This window comes from Erpetoichthys calabaricus, chromosome 3 (assembly GCF_900747795.2).
Source record: "Erpetoichthys calabaricus chromosome 3, fErpCal1.3, whole genome shotgun sequence".
NCBI lineage: Eukaryota > Metazoa > Chordata > Cladistia > Polypteriformes > Polypteridae > Erpetoichthys > Erpetoichthys calabaricus.
In genome coordinates this window covers 192555693-192581052 of record NC_041396.2, presented here as the reverse complement: position 1 = coordinate 192581052, position 25360 = coordinate 192555693, and the positions used below count along the sequence as shown (strand labels likewise).

At 36.2% G+C, this 25360-nt stretch overlaps 1 protein-coding gene across 2 annotated transcripts in view; it reads left to right on the top strand.

Annotated features, from left to right (window-relative positions):
- Positions 1-25360, top strand: part of LOC114648548 (cytochrome b5 reductase 4) — an 85861-nt gene that overhangs the window by 33717 nt on the left and 26784 nt on the right. For both annotated transcript variants that reach the window (XM_028797640.2, XM_051925348.1), the window contains exons 5-11: positions 4593-4637; positions 14033-14096; positions 17222-17279; positions 19662-19755; positions 20392-20424; positions 21794-21916; positions 23444-23584. In XM_028797640.2, coding sequence (XP_028653473.1) covers positions 4593-4637; positions 14033-14096; positions 17222-17279; positions 19662-19755; positions 20392-20424; positions 21794-21916; positions 23444-23584 — 558 coding nt within the window. The remainder of the gene's footprint in view (positions 1-4592; positions 4638-14032; positions 14097-17221; positions 17280-19661; positions 19756-20391; positions 20425-21793; positions 21917-23443; positions 23585-25360) is intronic.

The window sequence follows — 25360 nt, the reverse complement described above, 5'->3', positions numbered from 1 at the left end:
TTGTCAGAATGCCTCAAATCCCATAGATTTACCACTGTTTATAAGGTATTGTACTTTATAACTTCTCCCCACCTTCCCTTCTACATCTATAACCTCAGACAATTACATAGGGTGAAAGGACAAGCAGCAGTTAAGTTACAACTTAAATAATGTATTATTGATAATATTAATAAAATAAAAACAATAAGCAAAGTACATTTGGATATTGGCAACCGTACAACCTAATAAATGCTGATGTGTAGTTTCGGGCGGAACACAGACTTGTTAGTTATTTAAAATGTCTACTTAAGTCATCATTTTATGGCTTTATTCAGGACAGGCTGCATGTACTCCTCCTCTCACAGGAAAAAATGTTATCAGTGGGTTTCAGAATGTGGCAAGAGAGCTTTATAATGGCTTTCTTTAAGTTAAACAGCAGTATCTATAAAACCCTTCTCTTAAATAAGCCTTTGATCAATCCCACATGGCTGGCTGTAACATCATAGACTTCAGGCAGGTAGCAACTGTTTAATCCCCCATGGGAATATATTCTAACCATCCCCAGAATAATATCCAGTCTTGTAGCATCGTCCAATACCATTTCTTTGAACTTTCTTTTATATAAAGGGGAAGATTTGTAGAAAAAAATGTTTTGGCTTTTTGCTCTCTGATATAAGCAACAGAACCACTATATACTGACCTTTTGGGCATCTTTGAAGATGTTTTCTTGCTTAGAAAATGTCCTACTGGTGTGTTTGTGACATTTATCTAAAGCTGCTGCCCCAAATCTTACCTTTCCTATGCCATATATAGTACCTGTTTATCCTCCTCTGGCAGATTTATTACCAGGAAATTTGTCACATGTGAAATTAAGAGATTATGATATGTGTCTCTTTAAAGTAAACTGAAAACTAGGCTGGCATCAAATTAATTACTGACATTACCAAAGCTGGCAAAGAATATGCAAGTTCAACCCAGCCACACACTATACAAAAACAGCTGTCACTACAAACAGGAATTAATCTTTTGGCTACAGGAGAAACAACAAATATTCTTCAAGTAACAACATTCTTCTTACAAATTTGAATAAAATGCTCGCAAGATTTTAGTTCAAAAAATACATAAAAAGGAACTGCAAAACAGAATAGCAAAGATTAAAATATAAAAGGGACAAAGTTTAGTGAGCATAAAGCAAAGACTAATACAGATGAGGAATATTATAAGTCTGCATACACATCAGAATGTAATAAAGTACAAGCTCATATTAACATTAACATATTTGTGATAAATTTGAATTGTTTGAATTTAGCACACTCTTTGTAGAGAAACTGGACAAACTACTGAGGCCTATTCACATTCATAATGGTATAAATTCCTTAAAAAGTAAGAAAGCTATATGGCCAGAAAATTATCCGTAATTTTACCAAAAAATGGCTGCTAAACTTGCACCTTTAATGCTAGCTATGTTAGAAGAAGCAAAAGACAACAATATTCTACCCCACAGGCTCACCAGGTGCTGATCACTACCTTTTCAAAGAAAAAAAAACACCCTTTTGAGTATACATTTTATAGACAAATCTGATTACTGAATAATGATGTCAAGGTATTGGCCAAAGTTCTAACAAAAAGAATTAAGAGTGTGTTTGTTGCCTTGTTATACTGTCATATCACAAGACCAAGATGGATTTATTGAAGGGAGGTAGCTATAGTCAAATATTTACTGTTTGTTTGATATATTGTACACGTCTTTAGCAACTGCTCTCCCATAAGTTTTAGTTTTTGTTGACACAGAAAAACCTTCTGATAGAGTAGAATGTGAATACTGTACCTCTTTATTTTGTGAAAATGTGGGTGTTATCTTGGCATTGTTATCTGGATCAAGTTCCTTCACTCAAGACCAACAACCCTTGTGTAAATTAACAATATAAACAGATTATTTTGGATTAAAACATGGAACTAGACAAGGCTGACCAATATCTCCAATTCTATTTACACTGGTCATTTTTTCTTTGTCAAAACTAATAAATAAAAGTGGTTATAAGGGAAGGAGTGGTACAAAAAAATTCCTCTCCACACTGGCAATATGGTTCAGTTCATCACTGACCAAAATGTATTGTTGCTGATCTTAATAAATGTGTTATATGATGTTTACATTATCTCTGGATTTAAAATTAATCAGGAAAAAGTATTCTTTTTACAGTAAATCTGTTAGAACATAATAGATTAGAAGACTGGCTGTTTCAAAACAGTTCAAGTATTTGGGAGTTAAGAGTTGCAAGGGAGCTTAAACATATTTTTAAACATAATTTTGGTAGTTTGATAGAATATGGATAGTCGGCTCTTCATCTCTACAGTATATAGGGCATAGTTAATATTATTGAAATGAGTATCCTACTTTAAATTTTTCCTCTTTCAGAGTATTCCAATAATTATCATTTTTTTATAAAGCTTGTTTATATGGAAGACAAAAACACCACTTCTTCAAAAGTCAGTTGAAAGATGGCAAGGCGCTACCTGATTTTGAGTCATACCACTGGGATGCAGATATTCATATCACACGATGGAAAATGAAAGTGCTGAATATGCACTTTCATGGTTGGATTGGTAAAGAAAATTTTGTAATTCCTCTCTGTATGTTCTTCCCTGTGCCATGGTCATTAGTAATTATCGCCAATATACTAGTAATCAAATTGGACTTCAATCACTCAAAATATGGAACCAGTGTAAAAAAAAACACTTTAAGGTAAAGACATTTCTGCTTGCTGCTCTGTCATAGCATAACTTTGAATATGAGCCTTCCTTCAGTTATACAATAATTAAGTCTTAGAAAACAGTAGGTATCTCTGCCTTTAAAAAAATTTGTTTTGATAATATGCTTGCACCTTTAGGTCAGCTCTGTTTTAAATATCTCTTTTGTAATCCTCCTGTAACACTTATACTCGAAAATATTTTAACAAGCAATGGCTAGTACAGTAAAACCTTGAGTATCCATCAGAGGTCAGGACCATGGCCGTGATGGATAAGAGAAAAGACAGATAACAAAACAACTACTTCAAAAATGATATGCGGTAGATTAGTTTAGTGAATAGTAGTATTTATTTACCAAACAAACTATATTAGATAGATAGATAGAATTTAACAAAATATAATACAATATTAACAGAATTAATTCATATAATATTGTATCGACCAGCGTAATAAGCAAATACAGCTCATTATTACAGCCGTGTTTGAACTGTTTGGGGAGAAACTGAAAAATATTTCCTAAACTGCATTGTTAGTGTGTTAACTACTTGTGCTCAACTGGAGGAATCCTAATGCATGCTCCAAAACTCAATGGGAAATTTGTATATTATCTAAAAGTACAAGCATCCCAATGTTTAATGCATGGTACTGTACAAGGCTTCTTCAGATTTTGGCAACAGTGTTATTCTTAAATAAGTCATTTTATTGGCTGAGTAGATCACAATACACAAACCTTCGAGGCAGCTCAGGCCCCTTCTTCAGGCAAGGTGTAATACAGAAACTGGAGTTACCTGTGTTTATAGAAAGGAACACAATACCAGAACCTTTACATGAATTTGTGAATTTCCCATTGGGATTAATAAAGTATCTATCTATATATCTATCTATCTATCTATGAGATATTTTAGTGTGAAATATTAACAGACCTCTCTAACCTAAGATTCATTTAGCAAGAGAAGATAACAATGTATGAGCAAGATCTTCTGATAAGATAACTGTCCATTCTACTACCAGCATCTCTGCTAAGCTCCAATTATTTTAATTAATATGAAGTTGAATAACATACTGGACCTCTTTTTTACTGATGTGCTGTCTGTTTTGAGTGAAGGTGAGGTTTTTAATGTGGTTTATGATTACAAATGTCATTTGATTTTGTGATATATGTGATTGATTGTGTATCTAATGAAACATGTTTACATTTTTAATTTTGCTTCACTGAAACTTATTTTTGATTCTCACATCATAATTCTTCTTTTGTAGTGTTAATTTTCTGAACTTGTAATGAGAAGTCAAGCAAAATGACACCTTTTATTGGCTAACTAAAAAGATTACAATATGCAAGCTTTCCAGGCAACTCAGGCCCCTTCTTCAGACAAGATGTAGTGTTGCCTGAACAAGGGGCCTGAGTTGCCTGGAAAGCTTGCATATTGTAATCTTTTTAGTTAGCCAATAAAAGGTGTCATTTTGCTTGACTTCTCACTACATTCATAATGGCTAACACGGTGCAACACCCTAGTACTACTGGAACTTGTAAAATATTTTTAGACTAAAAAACTGAAAGATTACATAATATGTGAAGATTATAGTCACCTAATTCTACCCTCCATTTTTTTGTACCAGTTGAATTAAGGATCTTTAGCTTGGTGTGTGGGTGTGTTTGTGTGTGTCCTGCGGTGGGTTGGCACCCTGCCCAGGATTGTTTCCTGCCTTGTGCCCTGTGTTGGCTGGGATTGGCTCCAGCAGACCGGATGGAGGTGTAACTGGTTTTTACATTTCAAATGTGTTCTGTAAGGTTAATGTGCACTTTATGACAATATGAAATAAACAATATTTTTTTGAGCAATTTCTGACATTTCACATTTTTTCAGTTTCAGATAGCCACTTGAACATGAAAGGAAAGCCAGTAGGCAATGGTAGGTTATTCCATATATTTCCTATTAACATTCTAAATGGGCTGGAGTCATTTCAAAAACTGGATATATTTTCCATTGTTTCAGTTATTTAGGTTAGCTGATAGAAACCTAGGCTAATGGATGTTTTACCTTGTTCTTTTTTATATTGCCTTGTTTAAAGATTATGAACATCTATATATATATAATTCACTAAGCCGGGAGACAAGTAGCCACCCATGGAAAGCACGCCAGAAGGGGCGTGGATTCACTAAACCGCCGACAAGTAAGACGCCAATGGCGCACGCAGGAAGGAGCCACGCCCACCAACTCTTAGACCATTGGATACGACGAAAAAATCACAGAGCCATGGCCACCAACTCGGACGCGACGCCTCGGAAAACATGCCGTCATTTCTGTTTGTCTGTGCCACAGTCCACTTGCAGCTCTGAGCCACATTGACTTTTCATTAGTCAACCTCAGTGGAACCTTGGTTCACACAGAGGCAGCGCCAGAGAGAGACAGAGGCACACACAGGCAGCGTGAGAGAGAGAGCCGCGCACACACAGGCAGCGTGAGAGAGACAGAGCCGCACACACACACAGAGGCAGCGGCAGAGAGAGACAGAGGCACACATATGCAGCACGAGAGAGAGAGCCGCGCACACACACACAGAGGCAACGCCAGAGAGAGACAGAGGCACACACAGGCAGCGCGAGAGAGAGAGCCGCACACACAGGCAGCGCGAGAGAGAGAGAGCCGCGCACACACACAGGCAGCGCGCGAGAGAGAGCCACGCACACACACAGAGGCAGCGCCACAGAGAGACAGAGGCACACACAGGCAGCGCAAGAGAGAGCCGCGCAATCCTTTAAAACTGAAGTTAAAACACAATGAAGGAAGCAGTCTTTAAAAACCAATAAGCCCTGTGCCTCTTTTTCATTAGCGTCTCACCTGCTTCAGGCCCTGCAACAGTCGAGACGCTCTCTCTGCAGCTGACCTTCTCTGTGCCTGACTCCACTACTGTCAGTCGCCTGATTAAAAATGGCCTTTTGAAGGGGAGCTGTGGACCCGCTATATCACAGGAACACATTGCCTTCGAGCCTGTTCTCGCTCACTCTAACGTACCGGCTTTCTATCTCTCTCCTCACTCGCTCACACACTGCACAGGGGAGAAATGCCCGCAGCACGAGTCTACCCGGAAACCGTTTCGGCCACACTTCCACGCCCCTCGCTACACTGTGAGTGCGATGATTATTTATTTAAAAATGGGCTTTTGAAGGGGAGCTGTGGACCCGCTATACCACAGGATCACCTGTGACATTGCCTTCACATTGTTTTCCTTGTGTTTATGATCCTGTTGAGCAGATCAGACACCCAGGCAAACAACACTGAATAATCAATAGCTGCAACCACTTTGCCCGCCCCAACTCCTCACCTGAGTCGGTTTTGTCTGTGTTCAGCAGTGTTTCCCAAACTTGGTCCTGGTGAACCCCTGTGGATGCAGGGTTTTGTTCCAACCAGATTCCTAATCATTAATGCCGGTGAAACTCATCCGGGATAAGTCGGTTTTTCAAACGCAGACGTGTAGCACATTAGTCTAGCAGACTAGCAGGATGTAAAAATGTCATTGACGAAACTGTTGTTCTCAAACTTCGCAACATGGCTGTTGGCTTTGTTTGCCAACATTGGGATAATGTCGGCGACGTGGTCACAAACTGCAACAACTCACCACACAAGGACGCCCTGTCTCTCGAGGCATTCACACTGCTGGAAGACAACCATGGGATATGCAGAAAACAGCCATGTCAGTCAACGCAGATCACACACCCAGGCAAACAACACTGAATAATCAATAGCTGCAACTACTTTGCCCGCCCTCACTCCTCACCTGAGTCGGTTTCGTCTCTGTTCAGCAGTGTTTGCCAAACTTGGTCCTGGTGAACCCCTGTGGCTGCAGGGTTTTGTTCCAACCAGATTCCTAATCATTAATGCCGGTGAAACTCATCCGGGATAAGTCGGTTTTTCAAACACAGCCGTGTACCAGATTAGTCTAGCAGGATGTAATAATCCGAGATGAATGCGCGTCCTCGCGCTGAGTGAAAAGCCAGTATATATTGAGTCTACAAAACATGATCAGCAAGTCTTTGATAGGCTGCAACAAAATGATGAAAGAACGGGCGCATTTTTTTCACACAAGCTGGGTGGGTGAGTGTGACGAGTTGGGGGTGGGCACATGAAATGTTACTTTTCTTGGTGATTTATTACATTTCCGATTTTTCAAATGTTAATTTTCTCCCTGTGCTTAAAAATCATTAAAAAAGCGGCCTGATTATGCGGCGTATGGTACGCCGCGGGTTGGCTAGTTAAAATAATTATCTATATTAAAATGTGTTTCTTATATATTACCATCTGTACAATAGCTGAGATGGAAAAATAGATGTTCCTTTCACAATGTGAACAATAAAGGAATAGCAGTAACACTGAGCACTGAGAAGGACAAATGGCTTTTTGTTGAGAAAATTATGCAACATTATAAGAATCTTTGTTAATTAACATATATATAAAGACTGCTTATTCACACAGTGCAATAATCCAATAATCTTCTTTTTTTTGGTATATTGATTAATTTTTGTATTAAGCTTTCCTTTCACCAAAAGCAAAAGTTATCTTTTCAGTTTGTTTTTTATTTTGGTAATACAAATGCAATGAAAATTTCTTGTACAGTGGAACCTCTAGATACGAGTTTAATTCGTTCCAGCACTGAGCTTGTATAGCGAATTTCTCGTATCTAGAACAAACGTCCCCATTGAAAATAATGGAAATCCAGTTAATCTGTTCCGAATCCCAAATATATTAACATAAAAATCAATTTTCCTAACAAATAACACTGATAAATTATATATACTGTAGTCTACCTTTAATAAATAACACAGGTAAATAATATAACTGATTATTAAAAGAATCAAAACAGGTGTCCAAAGTGCAGTAGAGCATTCAATAAATCTTTAAATAAATAATCCTTAAAACAGTTGTGAAGTGGAGGTTTAAAGTACATAAGAATAACAATCCTTTAACACGAGGTTAAAACATCAACAGGAAGCAGTCTTCAAAAAACAGATGACAATCCCCGTGCTTCTTCTCTGTTAGCGTCTCACCTGCTTCTCCCATGCGGGCTCTGCAACAGGCGAGACACTTAATGCAGCTGACCTTCTCTACACCGTCCTGCTTCAGCTGTTCTGCTCACTGTTCAGCTACACGCGAGCCTGCACTCCCGCACCGACTTCCTACTGCTGCGGATTCCTGCCTCCTCCTGCAACCTCCGTTCTCTCTCCTCTCCTTTCTTTTACTTCTTCTCCCCCTTAACCGGCTCGCGCTTCTCTATATATGCAGGGAAGACATGGCAGCTACAGCCAATCAGCCACAGGACAAATCATGGATGTGGGCAGTTTCCCACCTGTGCACTTAGGTGAGAAACGCAGACACCGCAGATCGCCCTGCGGCTCGCTACAGCTACCACGCCCCCTAGCTAAGCCGTGAGCTATATTCACAGCCTGGCTCGTGGCTCGTTACGCGAGCCAATGCTCGTATTTAGATCTGAATTTTTCGCTCATACTTTCCTCGTATTTTGAATTTCTCGTATACAGAGGTGATCGTATCTCGAGGTTCCACTGTATTACCAAAAATGATAATATATTTGTTTTCTTCAGTATGAAATTGGTACACAGCTGTATTTGTGTTTATCTACTGATGCCCACAGATTTATTAACTACTTACTTGGTTGATTACATGACATCTTGTGGTTTTTGCATTAAATCTGGATAAAACAATTTTTTTTGGTTTTGGAAAGCCCAGAGAAAGGATATACTGTGTATACTCCCATTCTTTGATGGCACAATATTATACTAAAAATCAAAGAGTCATTTTCACAGCGATGTAAGTAAGTTTTATAATGAAGTCTGTAAAATGTCTATATATGACTTATGTAATATCTCCATAATCTTCAGTTGTCTCTCAGCTGCTGCCAAGTAAGAAACTTATACTTGTTTTTGTGTTATCTTGACTGGGTTGCTGTAATGTTCTCCTGCTTGACCTGCTCAAGATTCATTTAACTAAATTTCAAGTTTAGAATGTTTCTAGAAGCCTTATATGTACAAGAATAAGGGATTATTATTATTCCAGCATCAACATCTCTTCGTTGTTGGCCTGTATTTTTACAATGTTAAGATTCTTTTTTTTAATTACTTCATTATCTTGGTTCTGTCCCTCTCGGCTAAATAAGTATTAAATATAGTCCAACCATATCATTCAGATCATCCAACAGCAACTTACTGGTTATTCTTAAACATGGCTCAACAGTAGTGAGTCACCTGTTCAATACTTTGGCCCAAGCTCTGGAATTCTTTCCCTAATAACCTGTTAGCTACATAACTTATAAAAAGCATTCACCCCCTTAGAAGTTTTCACATTGTATTATTATACAACATTGAGTCACAGGGGATATAATTTGACTTTTTTAACAGTGATAAATAGAAGACGACTCATTAATGTCAAAAATTCAAAATAGATCTCTGCAAAGTAATCTAAATTATTAATAGATATAAAACACTAAATAATTTATCACATAGGTATTCACCTCCTTCAAGTCAGCATTTAGGTGATGCACCTTTGGCAGCCATGAAAGCCTGAATGTATGTGGAGAGAATTTAATCAGCTTTGTCCATCTGGACACTGAAAAATGTCCTAATTGTTCTTTGCAAAACTGCTCAATCTGTCAGGTTGCATAGGGATTGAAAAGTGAACAGTGTTTTTCCAGTCTAGCTACAGATTCTAAACTGGTTTTAAGCCATTCCTGTGTAGCCTGGACCTTTTGCTTGTGATCTTTGTCTTTGTGGGAAAAAATCTTCTCCCATGATGAAGGTTTCTTGTATATTGTATCAGGCTTTCCTCCATGATTTACTTGTTTTTTGCTGCATTTATTTTACCCTCTAATCTCACAGCCTTTCCAGGGACTGCTGCCGAGAAACAACTACAGCATGATGCTGCCACCACCATGCTACATGGTGAGATTGCTGTGTTTTATGTAATGTGCATGTTTGGCTTATGCAAAACCATTTTTTTAGTCTGATGACCAAACAGCTCAGTTTTGCTCTCATCAAATTATAGAGCCTTCTTACAGCTGATGTTGAAGTTTCCTATGTGCCTTTTGTCAAACTCTACCCAAGATATCGCATGCATTTTTTATAACAGTGGCTTTCTCTTTTCCACTTTCCCATAAGGCTATGTCTAGTGAAGCACAGACAAAAAAGCAGCATCGTGCCTCCCTGGTTCTTTTAAATTATCTTTATGAGCATAAACAGAGCAAAATAAAAATTGTGCTACAATGCTTTTAAATACAAAATCTGTCTTCTACAAAATGAAAGATTTTTTAAAAGGCAGAATATTCAATAGAAGCATGTTTTGTTTGTTTAATTTGTTAAAGCATTTATATAAGCCACTTCACTTTCTAGGTGGCAGTCTTTCTAGGCTTGTATTATTGGCACCAGATTATATACCATTAACTACTGTGCCAGTGTGTGTGTTTTTTTTTTTATTTTCTAAATTTCCAAGACCAATTTGCAAAAGCACTACATTTGTTGTTTGCCTTTTTTAATGCGTTATGATGGTGTGCTCTGTGTAACTTAACTGTATGAAGTTAAGTTTGATTTTATTGTCTGTTGCACAGCAGCTACAAAGTGGACTTGCATCACAATAAAGAGCTTACAAGCAAAACATTTCAAGGAAATATGAAAAACACTGCTGTTCTTACAAGGAAGATACCAAGAAGGAAGTGAAAATTTACTGAAGTTCTGCTAAATCACTATTTTAAAAATATTAGCACATTAGACTTGCTAAATGTGATGCAAATTCAGATTAATTCATTATGAACCTTCATTAAAGCATTATGAATTAGCACCTGTACACACCATAAATTACTACTTTAACACATCTAACTGTAAAAGTGTCACTCCACAAATCTCTTGAGCTTTCTATGAACCTAAGTTTCAAGAATCCTGTATTTTTTTTTTACCTTACAGTATTTGCTTGTTTTTAACTCTCTATGGATTTCTTGTTCTGAGCAAATGGATATATTTTGAGCTCTTGTAATATTGGTTATTATATGCTGAGTATACCATTGAATTTAACAGGTGTGTTAGGAGTGTAGTGTGACGAGTGGCCCCTGCTCATGCCACAGCACATCCCCCTGCCCCTGCATTTGGAGTGATAGGCAAATTGTAGAACAATATCTGCTATATAGAGTACATTGATAATTCAAGGCTTAGCAACAGTTCATACAGGTAATAATATTATGTAATGCTTTATGAATAAAAGTGCTGTCTGTTGTCTGTTATTATTCACAGTTTATTCCCATTCAGTTCTGAAGTATGTTTAAAGAGGTATGAATTGACTGTGAAAGCGCAGATAGAAGGCTATGATTCTACAAGTAACAATGCTGCAATAGTGATCAGTCATATGTGTTCAAGGAAAAAAAAACTGCCTGTTGGTTAGTTACTATCTTATTACTTTAGTCTGTACGGTGCACTTTCTAACCAAAAAGTAAAAAAAATTGATTACACAAAATGCATCATGGGGTGAGGAGATCATATAAAAAAGTAGATATACAATCAACAGAAGAAAAAAAAAATACTTTCGCCTAGTAGAACTTTCCAAAGAGATTATTTCCCTTGGCTAAACAATCGGGGGCATAACTTAATGTATTCAAGCACAAAACATGCTGTCCAAAGCTTTTCAACCTTTCTAACAGTTTCTGGCTTCTCTTCCTACCACTGCTGAACTCTTGCCAACATCTGCTCCACCTACTATTGTCGTGGAGAAAACTTTTTCAGAAAAAGCATGCAGAGTCTCCAGATAGGCAGTCAGAATAGACTTTATTGCACAGCACAGAAAACCATTGCAGGGCACATAAAGCCTGTCTCAGTTCAATGAAGAAAGCCCTGTGCTCAGAGTGAGCCTCATATTTATTACAATTCTTATCTCAAAATATCACTGCTTCACACTGTTTCTTGTCATCTGCTTCATATGGTTTCTCCATACCTTTTCTCATAACAATCACCCACTCTTGTAGATTTTATCATATCAATAACCTTGCCTTGTAGATTTCCCCATAACAATCTCCATCCCAGTAGACCTTCTAATAATAATTTCCTTCCTAATTTCCTAATCTACACTCTCATAACAGCCACTTTGACTCGAAGGACATATTTACCACCTGGAGGTGAGCATCACCCAATTACCCCTCCCTTCATTTGCATGTTCCTAATCCTGGGCCGTTAAGGATTGATGGCCTTTTGGTTAATCAGTTCTCATCATTAAGTTGGAATCAAGGGAACCCACATGTGAAAACTGGACCACCCATTTAATAATTACTTGTTGCACTAACATCCTAAAGGCTAAAATCATAGGCAGTTGTGTCAGTAAGCGATAACATGCAGCTTCAGTGATAATAGCTAAGCTGTAGACAGCCTTGAGCAGACAAGCATGGTGCTTCTTAATAATAATAATAATAATAAATTTTATTTATATTGCACTTTATATTTTAGCAATCCCAAAGTTTCTTGACTGCTTGGAAGAAAGAAAAAGTACAAGCTTTTAACAGTTGGTCTTATAAAGCTTAAAGCTAGCTAGTTTAATACATTTTGCTGTAATTTGATTTGTTACTCTAATGATTCAAAAAGAAACATTGATATATACAGTAAGCTTAAATGCTGTGTAAAATATATATACGTGCTGATGTGAAAACCTGCACAAACAGGCAGCTGTGCTCTCTCTGACTTGCCAACACATGGGCTGAGCTGCTTAGAATGGAAGCAGGTGGCCTTAGGCTCACAGGCATCTGCTTATAAGTGAGAAAAAACCCTATCCTTTAATAATCAACTCTTAAACTCTTACATAGTTCAAGCTAGCTAACACAATGCATTTTGATTTAACTCAATTGCCTAAGGTATTGATAAGCCTTAATATATAAATGTCAGTGCCATCTGAAATGTTTATGTTTATGCGCTAACATGAGAGCTTGTTTAGTTTTCTTAAAAAGTAACTGCCAGTGAATGCTTGTGGAAGCTTGTTTAATCTTCTGTCAGTCGGATCCTTCAGCAGCAGTGTTCCCAAAACAAAGGTCTACTTGCTCAGTTCCTTCAGAGAACACAACGTCCTTGACTCACAGAAGTTCAAAACAAAACAAGTGAAAAGACAGGCAGGCTGCAGAAGACAGGGCCCAGCGGCCCTTATGCTAAAATAAATGGTGACCTTTTAAGCTGCTTCAGGCATAAGCTTTTAATAGCTAATAGCACTTAAACTAATAATAATGCACATTGATCCTTAATTTAAATTCTCAATACATAAGTTTAACTGCATTAAAATTAAAAGGAGCATTTAGCCTCCTCCAGGGATTACTTCCAGATTGAAGTTCTGGTCACTTCCAGGATCAGGGTTGCCTTATGAAACTTCTGAGGCTGCTCTAATAAAACTCCAAACCAGCCCTATATATGCCTGTTTAATATACCAGTAATACATAGCACAAGGCTTTGCGTTCTGCAGTGCACCTCCCTGCTGCAAACTAGTGGGCTAGGGGATTCCTATCCTATTTGCCACCTCTTTTTCCATTATATATAGATCTTTTGAATATTAACTTTGTGGCTTATTCCATTATTAGGGAATCTAATATTCTTAGACAATGATACTTCAGTTACACTGGCATAGTGATTAGAGTTTCCATTGCCTGGTAACCTTCTTTCAGAACATCTAATGACCCTTTTCCAGCTTCAAATAGACTGCAATGTTAATTATCTATCAGCACAGTAAGTGCAGCAATACTGGTCTTAGGCTGTTGTCATAAGGATATATTTTAAACTATGTGCCACAATGTTTTTGTAGCTTTTACTGCTACTCTGAGTTGTAAATGGTTTAAGCTTGCACACTTGTCTTTATAATGTATAACACTCTTTTATTTTGTGTTGGAAAGGCTTTGTAATTTATAATCCTACTAAATCTTGCAATGTAAGATTAAATTTTGAATGCTTCTCATCTTCATCTTTACCTTTTTATTATATACTCTGCACCAAATTAGGAAACAAATGCCTGTAGTTAAAATTTAATAAAACCGATAAACCAAACGCAAGGAAATCAGCAGGCAAAAGTATCAACTCAACTTTCAGTCTCTTGGTTCTTCAGTCATGTTTTTGCATGTGGTTTGAAAGGCTAAATCCTCACTTGTACAGCTTCTGGCTTATAGTGCTCTGAATAAAATCAATATAATTAAGCTTTATCTTTTATTTAACCTTTGAAAAAAATAACATTAATTTTATATATGTTTTAATTAATACATAATAATGTCAAATTTATTTTCTTTGTGCTAACAGGTGAGAAAGATTCAGATCAGTTGTCTCAGTTAGCACTTAGAGCTGGAATGCTCACTAAACCAAGGTGAGACATTTGTCTGTATTTAATATTTTGTTATCTTTATTAAATTTAGTATGTATTATAGTGCATCTGTTTGTTCTATACATCATATCATTAACCATTCAACTCAGATTACTGTATTATTGTTACTAGAGGTTGAATATTCATAATCCAAAATTCCAAATTCAGAAATGCTCCAAAATCCAAAAAAGTGTTGTCTTGATGTCACTAGTGGAAAATTATGCACTAGGCGTCTCTTTTATAAAACTTTGCTTGGATTTGAGTGTGAAAATATGCATACACCAAAAAATCAGATTTACAGTTAGGTCCATAAATATTTTCTAATTTTGGTTCTGTACATTACCACAATGAATTTTAAATGAAACAACTCAGATGCAGTAGAAGTGCAGACTTTCAGCTTTAATTCAGTGGGGTGAACAAAACGATTGCATTAAAAATGTGAGGCAATTAAAGCATTTTTTTTAACACAATCCCTTCATTTCAGGGGCTCAAAAATAATTAGACAAATTAAATAACTGGAAATAAAATGTTTATTTCTAATACTTGGTTGAAAACCCTTTGCTGGCAATGACAGCCTGAAGTCTTGAACTCATGGACATCACCAGATGCTGGGTTTCCTCCTTTTTAATGCTCTGCCAGGTCTTTACTGCAGCGGCTTTCACTTGCTGTTTGTTTGTGGGCCTTTCTGTCTGAAGTTTAGTCTTCAACAAGTGAAATGCATGCTCAATTGGGTTAAGATCAGGTGAATGACTTGGCCATTCAAGAATTTTCCACTTCTTTGCTTTAATAAACTCCTGGGTTGCTTTGGCTGTATGTTTTGGGTCATTGTCCATCTGTATCATGAAACGCCGCCCAATCAATTTGACTGCATTTAGCTGGATTTGAACAGACAGTATGTCTCTGAACACCTCAGAATTCATTCGGCTGCTTCTGTCCTGTGTCACATCATCAATAAACACTAGTGTCCCAGTGCCACTGGCAGCCATGCACGCCCAAGCCATCACACTGCCTCCACCCTGTTTTACGGATGATGTGGTATGCTTTGGATAATGAGCTGTTCCATGCCTTCTCCGTACTTTTTTCTTGCCATCATTCTGGTAGAGGTTGATCTTGGTTTCATCTGTCCAAAGAATGTTTTTCCAGAACTGTGCTGGCTTTTTTAGATGTTCTTTAGCAAAGTCCAATCTAGCCTTTCTATTCTTGAGGCTTATGAGTGGCTTGCACCTTGCAGTGCATCCTCTGTATTTACTTTCATGCAGTCTTCTCTTTATGGTAGACTTGGATATTGATACGCCTACCCCCTGGAGAGTGTTGTTCACTTGGTTGGCTGTTCTGCGATCATCCACCACTGTTGTCTTCCGTGGACATCCAGGTCTTTTTGCGTTGCTGAGTTCACCAGTGCTTGCTTTGTTTCTCAGGATGTACCAAACTGTAGATTTTGCCACTCATAATATTGTAGCAATTTCTCAGATGGGTTTTTTCTGTTTTCGCAGCTTAAGGATGGCTTCTTTCACCTGCATGGAGAGCTCCTTTGACTGCATGTTGTCTGTTCATAGCAAAATCTTCCACATGCAAGCACCACACCTCAAATCAACTCCAGGCCTTTTATCTGCTTAATTGATAATGACATAACGATGGACTTGCCCACACCTGCCCATGAAATAGCCTTTGAGTCAATTGTCCAATTACTTTTGAGCCCCTGAAATGAAGGGATTGTGTTAAAAAAATGCTTTAGTTGCCTCGCATTTTTATGCAATCATTTTGTTCACCCCACTGAATTAAAGCTGAAAGTCTGCACTTCAACTGTATCTGAGTTGTTTCATTTAAAATTCATTGTGGTAATGTACAGAACCAAAATTAGAAAAAAGTTGCCTCCGTCCAAATATTTATGGACCTAACTGTATAAAACCTGGCATGTACACATTTCTACACAATTTACCTTTGTAAATCTAAATCTCAATCATGCTGTAAATGTGTCCCCCGTGAAGCTTAGGCACACGATTTATGATTCTGGGATCAGGATGCCCCTAAGGAATGAAACACAATCAACAAGCTTTGTCCCCTGTAAAGCAACACAATAACACCTGCACTGGAGTTCAAAAGTGCTGCACAGCTTAGCAGAAACACAGATTGTAGCACCTCTCCCCTGCATTCTGGGCATTAATAAAATGTCACTGCTTATGGTGAGCAAAAGCAGTTTAATTCCCGCTAGGTTCCCTTATTACTCTGACTATGTTAGAAAAAACGAACAGTACTGCAAATTGTCTTTTTATGTTCGTAAAAACATGTTATGTTTTATCTTGTGCACCCATACCATTAAAAAAAAAATAATTTAGTGCATTGGTTGCCTGCTTAATGGCTTTCAATACAGTGGGCATAATTGAGTGAGATATTTCTAACCTGTTAGCCAGTTCTCTGAGAAGTAGAAGGTAAGCTGAGATATTCATAACCTGTTGGCCAGTTCCCTGAGAAGTGACAACAGGTAGCTGATATATACTGACAAAAAGGGGTCTTATGTGCAGCATTGACCTAAAGGAAACTAAAGTAGAGTCTATATATCATATTCATAACTTTTGAAGTTTAATATTTTTGTCTTGTCAACACAATATATAATGTAGAGACTCTGCTATGACTACTATGCATGCAGAACTATAGCAGCGAGACAGGAAAAAGAACATGACAACGCTAGCTGCCTTTTTCTCCTTTACCCACAAAGAAGTCACTACAATAATAACGGCTCAGTGATATGAATAATTATACACTTGAGGCATCATTTAGCTGGTTTGGCAGCCTCACGATATTTCCACCTTAATGCAAGGAGACTAGCATGTATAGTAATAAAATAATATCATTATAACAGAAAAGAAATTTCACCAATAAAGAAGCAATCTCACCATTGATATTTAGTTGTATTTTTAATACATTGAATTACAGTACATATTCTATATATATTTCTGATTAAAATTGTACATGTTTTCTTTGGTACTCGAAGCCCAAAAAATGTTGACTTAAGGTTTTGAAAAGTAGAGGTTTACATTTCTAGTCTTTATTTTTACAAATTTGAATGATTTGAATTTTTATTAGTTAGGATACACTGCATAATGATGTATTTATCTTTTAACCTGCAGATATGACTGGTTTCAGAATGACATGACAGTTTCGGTTGTCATATATGCAAAACAAAAGGTAGGTAGTAATATGCCTTCAATACCTCTGTTAAATGTTTTTAAATCATTAGTATTCTGTCCAATAAGTACTAATCTAGGTAATTAATTAAAAGAATTCTTAAAATGTCCTCTTGTTATTGACATGGTCTTGTTTAATAGATGCTGCCAGAAATCATTTATTACAGGAAAAATCCAATGCAAATTATTAATATTCAATAACAACTTTGAATGCAATTAATTTTCTTTTGTGGTTATTTACTAGTGAAAAGGATTGATTATGGTATATGAGTTCTGTTAAATCTGGCCATGTATATATACTCACTTCTATGCTGTAATATACAGTAGATAGAGAGATATATAGATAGAGAGACAGACAGAACGAATGAACAAACAAACAAACAAACTATTTGTCCCCAGGTGGAAATTTGGCTTTTTACAGAAGCTATTTAAATAAATAAATACATAAATAGGTAGATAAGAAAGTAAGTACATACATAAACTTTCATTTGAACACAAACCAGAATGACTATAAAGCAAGAAAATTAAAAAGGAGGAAAAAGCTCTGTCTTGGCTGTCACAGCCATATTGAAGCTTTACACAGATGTATTGCTGTTGGTATAAAGGAGCCCCAGTAGCGTTTCTTGGCACACTTCTGCTGAATAATTCATTAGCTGAAAGTACTCAGTGTCAGTGTGTCAGAGAGAGGATGTGAAGCATTGTTCATAATGGCACTCAGTTTTGTTTTAAATCTCTCCTTTGTACTACACAACAGAGTGTGTCATATAACTGAGCTTGCCCTTTTAATTAGCTTGTTGAATTGGTGGGCCTTTCCTGAAGTGATGTTAACATCCCTGCACACCACAGTGTAGAAAAACACACTAGCCATACCAGAGTTATAGAAGATTTGAATGATATCACCTCCTACATTAAAAGAAAACAGTCTCCTAAGGAGAAAGAGCCTTCTCTGCTCTTATAATAGTTTGTCTGTGTTTTCCAACCTGTCATTAATGTAGACCCCCAAGTACTTGTAGGAGTGGACCACCTCTACATCCAATCCTTCAATAGAGAACAGACATAGAAGCTGTTTGGTGCAGTGAAAGTCTGTAACCAGTTTCTTGATTTTTGCTGATGTTAAGATGCATTTAATTCTCTTTGTACCAAGAAACAAACTACTCTACCTGACTACTATACTCTGCCTTATCCCCTTTATCAGTGCACCACATAAGTGCAGAATCATCTGGGATTTTCTGCAAGTAACATGACCTGGTGTTATTTAAGAATGTAAAAGTTAAAAAATGCAATGATGGAAATGTAATATTTCAGCCTTATAAAAGCACCTTTAACAAAAGGAAGGGAAGAGTTCAATTCAACAGAATAACATTGCTTTTTGAAAGTTTGTACTTTAAGCTTTTTATGTTTTGTTTTCCCTAGGTAGAAGATTAGGTATCCCTTGTGCTGACTGGGTCAGCTTCTGTAATTGCTGGTTTCCACTGAGGCTGCTGTTTCTCTCACTCTCTCCATCTCTCTCACACACACTCTGACCTGCACAACACTCAATCTTACATTAAGAACTTACCAACATCTGGCAGATTCAGTGTTCTCATATGCAGAGTTCTTTTCTCTCATATTACTGTTTCAATATGAAGGCTGCCTACCTTTCATCAAAGAGTTTCATGCCTGAGGGGGATTTGTTTAGTTTATGTATGTCATGCTACAATAGTCTATGAATGAGTTAAATAATTTCTTGATATTTCTTTTGGTCTTATAATAGTAAGTAATGTTAAAAAAAATTGAAATACATACAATTTATGTACAGAATTTCTTTTTTTTCTGTGAATTTGAATATATAACATTACAATGTAATACAATCTGCTACATACAGACATATTGTTTTGTTTACCGTTTTTTCAGAAGTAATCTATTCTTATCCTTCAAATATTAGGTTTTATAGCTGCCTTAATATAAGTGATAGTTTTTATGCTTCTTTTGAGATATTTATATTCCCTACCTTTCTGAAACATTAATTTGTTTGCATTGAGGAAGATTTTAGAAATACAGGGTGAGTCAAAATTATGTTAACACTAATGGTACTGCTATGTATATACTTACATACAAATTTTGTGGCCAATTATATACAGTTTTTGTGGCCAATTTATGTGCCACGTGTGTTGAACATGATGACGAACAGGTTGAGATATTCCTGTAAATCATCTTGCACATATGAAGTATGTTTTGTGAGTAAGTTGTTTCCGCTATTCAAATATTAACATAATTTTCACTCACCCTATATATTACTTTTAGAAAATTCTGGATAAAGGTTTATTATCATATTCTCAAAGGCACAGTCGAAATTTTTAAATTAAATGTAAGTCTCTGAATAATATGTATTTCGTCCTAGTAGGAAATAAGTTCAGAATGTATTATTGTGGACCTTGATGATCATAATTTGCGAGTGGAGCTACTTCTTGGGGTGAAATCCTATCTTCTTCACCTAAGTAAGTTTGACAGTACTTTCTTTATTGATGAATTTTCATACAATGTTAGAAGATGAATCTTCAAATTGTACTGAAAGAATTTCACCTTTGGACAAGTACTTATACGACAAGATTGATGAATAGAAGATATTGCTGTAATAGCGCTATAGATACCTTTTAAAAAAATCAAACTATCAAGTTTAGCTTTTAAGATAAGTATCAATTTCATGCACATTTGTCTGGAGTGATGAATATTGTAAAGAAGCAAGTCTCTTTGCATAGAGGAATGGAAAATTTTGGATGCTGAAGCAGGCTTAAAGAAATGAGGAGACACACCATTCGGTTGTTTTTATTGAAGAAATCAGTAATAAATTGCATCAATTGTTTCATGTAATTTTGTGCTTAACAGTTTTTTGTAAATTATACATTGTTATGAAAAGATTTTTAAAAATCAAGGATATGGAAAACTACTACAATATAAACATAAAAAAAAATAATAAAAATAAATCAGAGTACACAATGAAGCCACAATTAACATATTACTAACATTTCTTTAAAGTTCTTAAATACTTGATATGCTTAATTTTGACTTACATGACCCTGGTTCTAACTTAAAAGTAAAATTTGTGTCATTTTGTTAATTTGTTTCTGTTACAGAATTATTTAGTAAGGTTGAAGATGATATTAAGGGTAAGTTAATCATTTTACAATGCTGAAGATGTTATTAACTAAATATTAATTATCTAGCCTACTCATTTAAACATTTTTTATTTTTAATGGAAAGGTACTGGTTTTCTTGTTGGGGATTTCAAATGATTTTATTATTTATAGCTCACTTGCTTTAGAAATATGTACTGGCATCCTTGTCTCAAAATTCAATTCTCTTGTATATTCAATTTGGTTTGCAATCTAAAAGTAAGTGTCAACGTAGAATAGCACCCTTTATTGCTTGGGTATTTATGCTTAAGGTTCCTGATCTCAGTTATGTATTATCACTGTGGTTGCTGGTTTTCATTCCAGGCATTTTTATTACTCACTTAATTGCCGCATTTGTTCTCTTAGTGAACTGTGTGTGCTTAAGTGTGGAAAGGTAATGTTGTGTTAATACTGAATACGGTGTGTCAGGGAGATTACTGGCTAATTCACATCCATTTACAGTATATGTACAGTATGTGCTGCTAATTATGTAGCTTCTTACTTACCGTAATTCACAATGTGAAGGCAATAAGAAAAAAATATCTTAACAAGCCATGGAGACTTAATTGTTTCCTCAGTAATCTATACTTTGCATAACATTAGAATGACAATGTAAAAGTTAAACTGGGCGATAGCACACAGCAGATTTAATGTAAACGAGTAATTATAACAGAGTTTAAAATAAAATAAGTTTCTCAGCGCACCTTCATCCAATTCATGGTCAAGGGATGGAGGGCAAAAGGATATCTTGACAGTGTAATTTAAATGAAATAGAAAATGCGAAATATAGGGATATCAAATTTAAGATTCCAGACAAAAGGGTGGATTTTCAGATGTGGCTGGATTTTGTTTTAACAAAGGCTTGTGAATAGTCATACAATGTAATAAAATATTTCCACTGACTAGAGAACAGAACACACAAATGAATGGTCATTGATAAATAGCGACTGATACCACAAAACAATCAGGAGGATCGCACAGTTCTTAGTGCTTCAGCCTTATAGCTTTAGAGTCCTTAGTCAAATTATTGTGTGTGTGTGTGTGTGCGTGCGTATGTGTGTGCGTGTGTGTGGAGTTTGCTTATTCTCACCTAGTTTGCATGGGTTTTCCTCTTGGAACTGTGATTTTCCTTTCACACCTAAAGAAATAGATTAACAGGATGTTGTAAATTGGCCATGTATCAATGAGTATGGCTGTGCTTCAGTCATGCAAATTGCTGAGACATCATCCAGAAAAGGTCTTGGGTCCATATAAGCCTGCACCTAAATAAAATTGGTTTGATGATGAATGGGGTGGTATTAGGGTAATAAATGGAAATCCCAATATAAGCTTTAATTGTTTATTTGTTTCTTTCTTTTAACAGTGATCACATCATATGATATAGGAAAAATAGAGTTAAACATGAAAAAAAAGTCCTGTTGCAAGTGGACTGAATTGGGCACACCCCTGATCCAGCATGATTTGTTAATAGAAACCAAGAACCAAGGTATGTTGTTAGAACAAAATTGGGAGCTATTATTCAGAATGATTGTTGTAGTATTTTATGGCTGACTGTTTTGCTTTGTATTACTGTTACATAAATCATGACCAGAGGAGAGTGTTACCTCGCGGGTACCCATCAACCACTGAGCAAAGTTGCAAATAAACTGTCTCCTTCACTGACACGTCACTCACAGCGATTGGAGCATACACTGAGACCACAGACAAGGCACCCTGAGAGTGCCATAATCTGAGTCTCATGATACTCTCATTGAAAGGAGTGACATTGGACACAATCGGAAGGAGCCAATCCACCATAGCAACAGCTATTTCCTGAGTATGACAACCATCAGAGCGACCAGAACAGTAAAAGGTGTCCCCACCTATAATGATTTGGCCAGTCCCAGGTCTGCACTCCTCAGAGAGTGCCGCCACTGAAATGCAGAATTTATGAAGCTCCACTAACAGGAGAGGAAGATGACCATCATGCCAGAGAGACCAGACATTCCACGTGCCTACCCGGATGGGCCGTCTCAATTTGAGACCTGAGTGTGTTTTATAAAATGAAATTAGATTACACTTTAAAAAGTTTTTCCTTCAAAAATATTTTAAGTACAATCACCCAGCTCTTTACTCTTTATCAAACTCTAGACCTACTCACGTTAGTGCACACCGACATTTGGTCATATCAGGACAATGCAGATTTGTTTTTAAAGATGATATGTATGTGGTTAGTCATGGAGAGATCACTGGAGGTGTTAAACAAAAGCACAAAAAATTGCAACACTCTGCTTCTCATTCATAAATATGAGTATGCATATATTCTGATGAATGTTAAGTCCACCATATTTAATACTAACTTTATTTTTTTTAATGAAAACCAAACTTTTTTCATTATCCGACACACAATTTATGACGTGTATAGCTGCATAGCTGGTCAGTATATTTCTCCTATAAGTATTCAGGTCTCACTCTAGCAAATATGTGGCATGTAATCTGCCAAAGTGAAACAGAAAATGAGAAAATACTGACCTGCATTACAAAACAAAATGAATTTGTTCTTATTACACAGCACTGATGCCTAACATTCAGTCTCTTCGTATTGTTAATACTTCTGAGTTATTTGTCACAGGGAAGGTGTTAATATAACTTTTTTGATTTTAATCAAGAAAGATATAATACAAGTTTTAAAAAAATTGTATTGGTATTCAACCATTCACTGTGATTATTCCAGTGAAATGTCTGTTAAAGTTATTAGTTTATCCTTCTATTTCTAGTAGTCTAGTAGTTCTATCAAATTAATATCAGAGATTGTTTCATTTTCTATAAGCATTTTACAAAGTGGTCTGTATATTTATTAGTAAAAGCAATATATTGTCTTTAAAATTCATCTTATCCATTTATTGTGTGTTTAATTCTTCACCTTCTTTGGTGTATGTATTGTGCCAGTCAAATTAGAATTAATAATGTTTTTATGAAATCTGTGTTAATTTGATAATGAGTAATATAATGATTTAATTGTGATTCTTTCCAGAAATATTCTACAGAAAGTGCACCTTAATATCTGTTTGTGATGTAACTCATGACACCAAACTATACCATTTACAGCTTCCAAGGGGAACAGTCTGTCAAGTGCCTGTAGGCAAACACATTTACCTCAAAACTACATATAAAGGTAAAATATTCAGTCTTTTTCTTTGTGTTTTGGTAAAGCCACTCTAAACAACTGGCAAGATTCATTAAGACATCATTTCAAAAAGAAGTTTACACAGTTAAAAAAATTACAAACTAATCAAAGTATTTGATGAGATGCTGATTTGACTCCCAACTCTTATGGCAAGCTAAATTAACATTTTTTGAAACCCTCAAATACATTTCAGATTTGTTAAAATTAAGTTAAGCGTTGAAGATATCTGAAATTCAATTAATTTCAGATTTACACTACATTTTGAGGTGTCTGAAATGCAGTACATGATTTAAGATACCTGAACAGTTTAGTGTGCTTCTCAAGATATCTCCAATACATTTTCAGGCATTTCAAATTGACATGCTATGCATTTTAAGATGTTTGATGTTAATTTTAAGATAACACAGTTTCAGTATGGCTTCCTGTCTTTTTAAGGTTTCTAAAAATATATTTTGGTAATCTTAAAATAACAAAGAAACCATTGTGAAATATCTGGAAACAGATCTGAGACATCTTTAATTACAAATAACAAAGAAACCATTGTGAGATATCTGGAAACAGATCTGAGACATCTTGTAATTACATTTCAGATGTCTCAAAATGACCCATTAATCACTGCTGTACAAGATCATCACTAGGAAATGTACGCAGGTTAAAATACATGTGTGATAGTTCACTTGACAAGTTGGATCATTCCCACAATAATCTCTATATATAAAATGCTAAGGGTTGTCTGTCTATGCCTTGGACCTTGATCTTGGTCTTAATCAAGAGCTTATGATATGATACAAGTTAACGCAACTCAAGAATTGTAAGTGCAGGCTACTTTACAAATGGGTTTTGAGTCCTTCTCCTGCAAGTGCTGGCAAGGCCATGACAGGAAAAGAACAGCTATACGCAAAAAAAAGTCATACTTGACCAAGGAACTGACACATGATTGGATCCGTTTCATGGTATGCCGTGACACAGCCACTCAGCATAACTGACAGGAAAAGAGCAATGCTTTGGGTATACAGCATGGCTGACAGGAAACAAACTGTGATATCTGCTGACAGTGAAGAACATTGCACAGGTCAATTGATTGTTTTTGTCGCAAAAGTGAGTCACATAATCCAAGCGTAAAAGGTGGTCGTACACACAATTAAGACACTAAAAGAGGTGGCAGAACCTTTGACAGAATTACCTGGAGTGCTGTGTTTTGTAACAATCGCATGAACCGTCTTTTTTCAAGGACTTGAGGTCTAAGTGTTTCCTATTTAGTATGAGTCACATAATCCAAGCGTAAAAGGTGGTCGTACACACAATTAAGACACTAAAAGAGGTGGCAGAACCTTTGACAGAATTACCTGGAGTGCTGTGTTTTGTAACAATCGCATGAACCGTCTTTTTTCAAGGACTTGAGGTCTAAGTGTTTCCTATTTAGTATTATATTATGGGCAGCGATGATAGAAAAAGTATGAAAGACAAGGTAAACAAAAGCTCGTGTAAACCAAGAGTGTAATTTCAAAATTAAAATAAACCATGACTTTTTGCTCCTGTCCTCAGTTATTTTGCTTGTGTATATTTTATTATTACAGTTTTATCTAAGAGCCAGTTTTCTAGAGCTATATCAGTACACAATATTAGTAAAGCTGCACTAGTATATAAGCAGATGTCACCACTTTCCAGGTCAGTGCCATGTTCCAGTTGATCACAGACTTCTATACCCTATTAGAGCAAGAAGTAGTCCAAGTATGTTACATACATTTAAACAGGACTCAAAAG